Source organism: Hippocampus bargibanti, linkage group LG17, assembly GCF_051943395.1.
Source record: "Hippocampus bargibanti isolate YZ-2025 linkage group LG17, ASM5194339v1, whole genome shotgun sequence".
Classification (NCBI taxonomy): domain Eukaryota; kingdom Metazoa; phylum Chordata; class Actinopteri; order Syngnathiformes; family Syngnathidae; genus Hippocampus; species Hippocampus bargibanti.
The window spans coordinates 5,101,620-5,110,468 of record NC_142750.1 but is presented as its reverse complement, the minus strand read 5'-3'; the positions used below and the strand labels follow the sequence as shown (position 1 = coordinate 5,110,468).

The following is an 8,849-nucleotide window of genomic DNA, read 5'->3' as shown; positions in this document are numbered from 1 at the left end:
GCAAACAGGAAGTTATTCAACTCGTCATGTTCAATAAAAAGAAAATCCGCAAATGGGCGACATTGTTGATGTTTTATGCTTGTACAATAAAATTATACCATCTTATAAGTCTTCAATATGTTTTAATATGTTTTGAGTGCCAAGTTCTTCCGCCCCCCTACGTCACGACAACTCTCACTTCCGGTCTCCGAGGTTTGCGTAAACATACAAGTCTGCGTCTCCAGACATTTCATATTTTATGTTATATGTTTGATTCGATCTTGCACACATTGGATTTTTTTGTTTGTTTCAAAGATACGCTTTATTTTGAGCTATTTATTCCATGACGTTAGTCATTCGTTATGTTACTGATGCTTTGTGGGAGCTAAAGCTAAGCTAGTTTGTTGACACAGAGAGCCAGTGTTTATCGACTCAGTGTTTGTCAGCGTGATCCTTTTTGTCCGAGAGCAAAGAGTGGAACGTCGTTATGGGCAAAAGCTGCAAAGTGGTGGTGTGCGGCCAGGCTGCAGTTGGCAAAACGGCCGTGTTGGAGCAACTACTATACGCCAACCATGTCCCAGGTACTGATCCGTTATCACATTACCACAAGCCCATCTATTATTTGTTTGTGAAGCAATCACTTTTCAGTCAGGAGATGGATTCTAAACCTTTGTGTGTTTTTCATGAGCTGAGCAACGTATAGATCAATGTACCGTGCATGGTCTTACTCATATTTTGTTAGGTTCAGATCCGATGGAGACACTGGAGGACATCTACATCGGCTCCATCGAGACCGACCGGGGCACCCGTGAGCAAGTGCGTTTCTATGACACCCGTGGTCTTCGCGACGGCATGGAATTCCCTCGCCACTACTACAGTTTCGCCGACGGCTTTGTGCTTGTCTACAGCATCGATAACAAAGAATCCTTCAAGCGCATGGAGGCCCTCAAAAAGGATATTGACCGGCACAGAGATAAGAAGGAGGTAGATTTGTACTTTTTGCATTATTGTGTACGTTTGTTAACTATTAAAGGACAACCGACACCTCCGGACAATTTGTGTCCATAATTTGTAAAATCACTTCAAATGACTTCTACTGAGCGCATTTAACAAAGATTCCATCGCATATAGCTATATTTTACGTTTTAAGACTCGCGTTGAATATTCAGGAAGTCTTGTTTTTGAGTTGGTGACGATTCCTGACGTGACGTCACTAAAGGAACGCCCCTGACCAAGAAAGCGACACACGATGCATTTTGGGTACTTTGTTTGGTCTGAAAACGTCATGTTGATCTGTGTTGATGGCGAAATTAGAAGGAAAAAACATTAATAATGCGATGATGAATCGTTGTGTGTTGCACCAAGACTACTATTTGATGCTCATATTCCCAGCAGACAAATCAGCCCATTTCCAACGGAGCATGGGCGCCATCTTGTGCATTTTCTGGGCGCTACATTGGAGTCCAGACGCCTTAAAATGAGACGGAAGGACTTCTTTAATCAATTGCAAACATTTATGCTTTCCTCTTCAGAACTATTTGAATCATATTCATAACTGGATGAGTAACAAAAAAGCATCTTCTCCGAATCTGAAACCATTGTTTTGATTCTCGAGCAAAGCAAGACGTCCTGACGTGACGTCACGAACAAGGGGGCGGGACCTTCTGAAAGGGAAACTTTCTGAGCTCATGTTGAAGTAGTTTCGGGACACTTGAAGTCATTTTTATTGGTGTTTTGCATTTGACTAAAAATATCAACCTGCGTGTTTTGGGTATTTTAGATGCTATCAAGCGTTTTTCTGATGTCAGTTAAGGAAACAAAAAAACTGTGTCGGTTGTCCTTTAAAGTGAAGTTTAACTAATAAAAAAACATATGTATAGTATGACAAATATATAAGTATAACAAAGTAAGCTGAAAAATACTGTTGCGGCTGTGCAGGTGACCATCGTGGTCCTGGGTAACAAGCTGGACAAGCAGGAGGAGCGACGCGTGGACGCCAATATGGCGCAGAACTGGGCCAAGAATGAAAAAGTACGCCTATGGGAGTTGTCGGTGGCCGACCGCCGCACGCTCATCGAGCCTTTCGTGTACCTGGCCAGTAAAATGACGCAGCCGCAAAGCAAGTCTACCTTCCCGCTCAGCCGTAACAAGAACAAGGGGAGTGGGCCCACGGACAGTTAAGGGACGCCATGTACAGAATCGGGAAGCGGATAGCAGTGTATTGTTCTTCCTGTAAAACATTTTTTTTTTACACATACATTAAATGTTTTAGATCATTGTGCTTTCGTGGAAGGTCTTGTCGGGACGCGATTCGCCTTCTCTGCTTGTTAAGTGAGACCGTGCTCATTTATTCCCAATAATCTATACTCTTCATTTATTAGCATATCTGTTGGTCTCATTGCTTTACATACTGTTCATATATATGGATATTGATTTTCTGTCCAATCAAATGTTAGTCTAATCTGTCTTTAGACGTCCGAGTCAGTTGTGCAATTTGGGCAAAATCTGAGTTAGACAAACTCCAAGTAAAGCTGGAGTGAAATTGGAAGGAAAGAAAACTATTTGCCGGTGTGTATTCTGCCGTTTTTTTTAATGGAACAAACAGTCAATCACACACTTGTAAAATGAATACTCTGATGCAACTCTACACTTACTTGCAGTTTTTTTTTCAGGGATCAATTCTTAAAATGTTTTTTGGTTGTAAGTAGTACCTTCAAAATTGAGTTTGTTATTATCCCTTTAAATTACATTTATTTGCATGTTCAATAAACCAATGACGTACTGTATTCGTGTCTGAAACCTGTATTATTTTTGTCCCTGGACCAAATATTTATATATAGTATTTATATTATCTATTTGTTGTCTATTAGCTATCTGGCTGGCTATCTAGCTAGTTATCTATTAGCTGGCTGGCTAGCTTTCCATCTATTTGAGTTACTTCCGGGTTGAGTGAACGCTGGCGCACGTTGCTGCCGCTGCTCACCCACAGAACAAATCCTGTAACTGTAAAGTGAGCTTGAGAGTTTTGAAAGGCGCTTATAAATGAAATATTAGTATTATTAGGATTACGATATTATTACTATCTATTTGCTGTCTATTAGCTATCTGGCTTGCTGGCTATCTAGCTAGCTATCTAGTAGCTGTCTAGCTAGCTCGATATCTTGCTAGCTATCCGATGGCTGGCTAGCTTTCTATCTACTGTATTTGACTTACTTCCGGGTTGAGTGAACGCTGGCGCTGCTCACCCACAGAAAAAAACGTATCCTATGACTAAAGTGACCTTGAGAGTTTTGAAAGACGCTTATAAATGAAATATTATTCTTAGTATTATTAGTATTATGATATTATTATTACTATCTATTTGCTGTCTATTATTAATACATTAGTCTAATTATTATTATTATTATTATTATTATTATTATTATTATTACATGTAGTATGTATTATGTTCAATTAATATGATTTTAGCCAGAAGAGGGCGCTCTGGTATTAGTCGTTTCATTTGGGAACATGCTCAAATTCAAGGGTGCAAATGCAATTTATTTACCACTATAACCTCTACTACAGAATTTGTCGGGTATTCAACTCTGAATTTTAAATTGATTGATTGACTCACAAAACAATCGAAACACATACCTGTCAAAAACCAAATATGAATGATCGCTTCCAGGAGGTGTTTTTAGGGCCTCCGGGGGGACGTTGAAAGTATTACACAAGGTCACAGATGTTAACGGAGTGAAAAATGACGCTCTCGTTCCGCCGTCGCGCTCACCGCCTGCAAAGGTTAATAATGCCAGATGAAGAGAAAACCTCAAGTGGAACATTTATGAAGCGTTATATTATTACACGCCGCGCAGTCAAACTACCTCCCCTCCCCTCTTACGCACTCCCCAAGAGGGCAATTTCATCTCTTATGTATTTCACACTTTGTATTTTATCCACTGTATATTTCTACAGTGAAATAATGTCTATTTTTCAGTTTCAATGTTGCTGGTTATAGTAGAAAATCGTTAAAAAAATTAAGTGAATAAAATACAATGGTGCCATAAACAACAACATGAAAGGACACCATTTTTTTGTTTCCTAACTGACATCAGAAAAACGTTTTATAGCATCTAAAATACCCGAAACACACAGGCTGATATGTTTAGTCAAATGCAAAACACCAATAAAAATGACTTATAGTGTCCCAAAACTACTTCAAAATCCGGGAAATTCCGAGTTTTAGAAGGTCCCGCCCCCTTGTCCGTGACGTCACGCCAGGCTTGCCTTGCTCGAGAATCAAAACAATGGCTTCAGATTCAGAGAAGATGCTTTCTTATTACTCATCCAGTTATGGATATGATTCAAATAGTTCTGAAGAGGAAAGCATAAATGTTTGCAATCGATTAAAGAAGTACTAGCGTATCAATTCGAGCCGTCCGTACTCCAATTTAGCGTCCCAGAAAATGCACAAAATGGCGCCCAAGCTCCGTTGGAAATGGGCTGATTTGTCTGCTGGGAATTTGTCTCAACTAGTAATAACTAGTAAATAGTAGTAACTACTAGTAAATAGTAGTGGAATCTTTGTAAAATACGCTCAGTAGAAGTCATTTGAAGTGATTTTGCAAATTATGGACACAACTTGTCCGCAGACGTCGGTTGTCCTTCAAGGAAACAGAGACCTAGAAATAGACTGTAAAGTGTCCTTGAGAGTTTTGAAAGGCGCTTATAAATGAAACGTATTATTGTTATTATTATTATAAATAAAAAAATTATACCAAGAAACTGGCTCCAAGTAAACAAGTGAACTGTGAAATGTACATTTCCTCCACTGCGAGACAAATAAAGGCTAATCCAATCCAAAATGTCAGTTCTGTTCTGATGACATCATCGAATTATCTGTTCTGCTTCTTTGCGTTTTTTTTTTTGCGTTTTTTTTTTTGTGTGAGCAGATAAAAATGTTTGGTTCAGGGAGACGTTAGAGATGGAGAATGTGGGATCCACGTGGTATCCTCCTTTTTGATCTATTCCACGTGTGCCTGGTAATTTATTGTAGAAGCGATTAAGATAAGGAAGAAGATAACACGATTGATCCAGGCTGGTAAAGGGCATCAAGATGTCCTCGTCGCTGGCCCTTGCTTGAGCGCTACACACATGCACGTGTCACGTGCACACACTCACGCGCGCACACGGACTTGAGTGTTGCCCTTGACGACAATTTGGAATCATATCAAACACACGACGGACAAACTATTGTTAAAATGTGAGAGTTTTGAAATGCGCTTATGAATGAAATGTATTATTATTATTATTACATTCAATTGAATGAATTCAGGTGCTGCCTTCAGGGACAATCAGAAATCAAAATACTTTTCTGACAAAGCATGAAATCTAATTACAGTAAAGTCTCGTTATATCGATATCGGATATATCGATAGTCCCAGTTATATCGATACTATTTCTATACACGCACGGAGAAAATTACATGCAAACAGGGTCGGATATATCGATAGTCCTTTGAATATCGATATAACGAGACTTTACTGTATAACACCCTGAACGATGAATTAATCTTTCTTCAACAGTTTTATCTATGCGGTACCTTGATAGACAGTTCAAAATCATTGCCCCCATTCCACAATAACCTCAATTAAAATCTGGTGTTTGGATTTTACCCACACAAAACCAACATACACGCACAAAAACCCATGAATGAGCTTTTAAGAAGTTCTAAAAGCTTTTTTTTTTAATTTGCCCAAAATCCACCGGGTACAAGCTCTCTTCACGTCATGTCCCGCTTGTCGTCGCCGTGACGATGGGCCGATTGATACCCTGAACGTGGGATGGATTGGTCGCAACCCGGTCACCCCTGAGAAGGCCTGGGACACTTTTGGATATTTTTTTTTTACTGTCTTATTTTTCTATATTTTAAGAAAAAAGGCCTTGTACTTAAAAAAACAACAACAATAATAAACAATAACATCATCTAATCTTCTATGGTACACAGAACAATATTAACTCTGATAAAAGCTCTATATGTTCTCTATGGGGTTTGTTTCTTCACTGAACTTCTCCAAGACAGAGTGAGGCTGGGTGCTTCTATTAAAAGGGGGAGAGATGGCGGAGACTGGCTTTGTTACGACAGATCTCACACACACACACTCACACATACATACACCACACACACGACTATACATATTGCACAATGAGAGAAAAAATGCATAGGATGTGCTTCTGTATGCCAACGAGAGGACGAGTTGCCACCTTGTGACAGATGTGACAGACAGGTGTGCATGGCGTGAGGTTGCTATTGCTTTAAAATGTCAACCTGGTGATCACCTGATTATTATTTTAATGTTTTGTCTATAGGAATCAGATTTAAGGTACTTTTTTGGGGTGGTTGCCATGGTTACACTGTGCTTTTTTTTTTTAAAGGGGGGGGGGGGTTCCTCCCACACACCATGCAGCGGCTATCAATCAAAACCCTCCTCCTCCTGCTCTTCAGCGGTGGTCCATTTTTCAATTGGTGAAGTTCGGGTGTTTCCGAAAGGATATGAAGGGATCATCACGTGGATCCGTGAATGTTTTTTTTTTAAAAGGGCATCAGGTGAGTTTGCGATTTTCAAAGCGTGGGATAGCGAACCTCCCTCAAGGGGGGAAGAAAAAAAAAAATCACAGATTGAGATCAGAGCTAAGAAAATTGAGACGTTTTGTCAATGTCAGAGTGTGCTTAGCAGAAAAAAAGTGCTTTCTGATAGAGTAGCCGAATTTAGCGACATATATATATACATATACAGATTACGACCGAGTTCCATTCCGACCAAACGGTCGTAAGTCAAAATGGTCGTAAGTCAAAATCCATTCAAAATGTTGAATGGAGACTCGGAGGCTAATTGACTCGCTAACTCCCCTTCTGGTGCCATCACACAGTCGATTGCTGTACGAGAGTGACATGCTGGCTGGCTGGCCAAAATTGTTGTACGCGTTGCCGGCCTGCTAGCGCGTTGCGGTGCCAGGCGTTAGAATTAAAATTTTAAAAACAGGGTCTGGAGGTCATGGTCGGAAGTCGAACCGGTCGTAAGTCGGATGTTATCTGTATATCTATACAAATATATATATATATACTCAGATACATTTGTCAATATAGTTAAAGCTACAGTAAAGTTACCTTAGTGTATTTTTAAAGTCTACGCTTTCATTTATTTACCTATTTTCTCTCTGCTATCCCACCATTAAGTCTTCATTTGCCGAACCAATATTTATTCCACATTAGCTATCTAGCTATATAATTAATAGCTAGCTAGCTAGATAGATAGCCATGTAATTAATAGCTAGCTAGATAGCTATATAATTACTATATATCTAGGTAGATAGCGAGCTAGCCAGCAAGATAACGAATATATTGTATTGTATTTTAGACAGCCACCCTCATTTCAAGCTCATATAACTCCAGACCCATATAATTTAGGAATTAACTCTTTTCTTCTGGTGAAAGAAGATAATCTAATGTTTCTAACACTGTCGTGAATGCTTGTCATCCTAAAACTCAATATTCTGTGCGTCCTGGAATTCAAGTGACAATGACAAAAACCCTGGCACTGAAGTGGACACATTGTTGCACATGTCTGGCAGTGAATGAGTTAAGCTTTATACCAGACAAAGCTAAAGTTAGCGTAGCACATTTAAAGGTGAAAAATATTTTTTTTTTACCCCCCCATGTTCAGACTCCGTGGACTTTTGAGTCCCTGTGTGTGACTCACAGTGTTGATGGTGTTTGCTGAAGTTAGCTTAGCACAAAAAACATATTTATCTTTGCGCATAAACTGTCTCACCTTCTTCGAAGTTCGCACCCCTCAAATACTTGCGTTCACATCGAACAAACTAACATTTGCTTTGTATTTGTCATGTTGCTTAGTTTCTCTGTCTCACGCTTTGAAACGCGCTCAAGTAAAGGGAACTTATCTTAAACGTACAGCTAGCCTGGTCTACAAAACGACACGGTAACAGCCATAGAGCCCCCTGCACCCCCCTAATCCTGTTTCATGGCTATCAATGTTGGCCTCGCTCCCTCACCGGTGACCATCGGAATAGGAAGAAGGTGCGATGGGGGCGGATTGCCACTTTTCCTTAAGACAGGCTGACTGCATAGTTTGGTCACACAGATAAAGGGGACACCAAAGGGGGGACAGCGAAGTGGGTGGGGCATTAGTACGGGGAGAAGATGATGGGCGCGTGTGCAGGCCGCAGAGGCCCCGGAGCGGGTCGGAAAAGTGCGGGCGTGAGGAAGGGCGTCTGTATGAAGGCAGCGGAGGCGGCGGCCATGGGGTGGCGCAGCGCTAGCGGGTTGGTGGCCACCGTGCAGAGAGTGGGTGGGGTGAGGGGGCTGGGCAGGAAGCCCGTGGTCAAGGTCTTGGTCAGCTGCTTCTGCAACGCTAGTTTGGTCTGCAGAACATACACAGAGGGTCATACAAGGAGGGTGCAGTGATACCTTGGCTTACGAACTTAATTGGTTCCCTGACAGAGTGTGTAAGGTGAAAAGTGTGTATCCCAAAAAATAATTCCCCATAGGAAACCATTAAAATGAGAATAACCCGTTCCCAAGTCCCCATAAAACATAATTTTCTGCTTTCTAATTTTCTAAGCCTTAAAACTACACAAAATATACCTTATTTTATGTATAATAAATGTGCTATGGTATTATAATTAAAGGAATAAACTGTATTGTATAATAAAGTCGTTTTATTTACCTTTGTGATGGTCGTTGATGGTTTGATGGAATGGAGTGGCCGGTTTCATCAGCATGAAACACTGGATGAGGAACGTAGCCTTCTTCCTTCACCATCTTGAGGAATGATCCCTTGTAGGTGCTTTCTCTGCGATAATTTTAC

At 40.5% G+C, this 8,849-nt stretch overlaps 2 protein-coding genes across 3 annotated transcripts in view; one reads left to right on the top strand and one right to left on the bottom strand.

The window, feature by feature from the left end:
- Positions 1-167: 167 nt before the first annotated feature.
- On the top strand, positions 168-2,765 carry nkiras2 (NFKB inhibitor interacting Ras-like 2). Its single transcript, XM_089018913.1, has 3 exons — positions 168-560; positions 722-963; positions 1,918-2,765. Exons 1-3 carry the CDS (start codon positions 467-469, stop codon positions 2,158-2,160), a joined length of 579 nt encoding a protein of 192 aa, XP_088875039.1. The 5' UTR covers positions 168-466; the 3' UTR covers positions 2,161-2,765.
- A 1,829-nt stretch (positions 2,766-4,594) lies between these two features.
- Positions 4,595-8,849, bottom strand: part of znf385c (zinc finger protein 385C) — a 78,961-nt gene continuing 74,706 nt past the window's right edge. The window contains exon 10 of one of the 2 annotated variants that reach the window (XM_089018248.1): positions 4,595-8,403. In XM_089018248.1, the coding sequence (XP_088874374.1) occupies positions 8,167-8,403 (237 nt within the window). In that variant the 3' untranslated portion in view covers positions 4,595-8,166. The remainder of the gene's footprint in view (positions 8,404-8,849) is intronic. The other variant, XM_089018249.1, reaches the window with a different exon arrangement.

What these genes read in the sequence shown, in the direction of transcription:
- nkiras2 (XM_089018913.1), top strand. Translation starts at nt 467, where the DNA reads ATGGGCAAAAGCTGCAAAGTGGTGGTGTGCGGCCAGGCTGCAGTTGGC. An exon ending in ATACGCCAACCATGTCCCAG is followed by an intron (nt 561 to 721) that starts GTACTGATCCGT and finishes ATATTTTGTTAG; the next exon opens with GTTCAGATCCGATGGAGACA. An exon ending in GGCACAGAGATAAGAAGGAG is followed by an intron (nt 964 to 1,917) that starts GTAGATTTGTAC and finishes GCGGCTGTGCAG; the next exon opens with GTGACCATCGTGGTCCTGGG.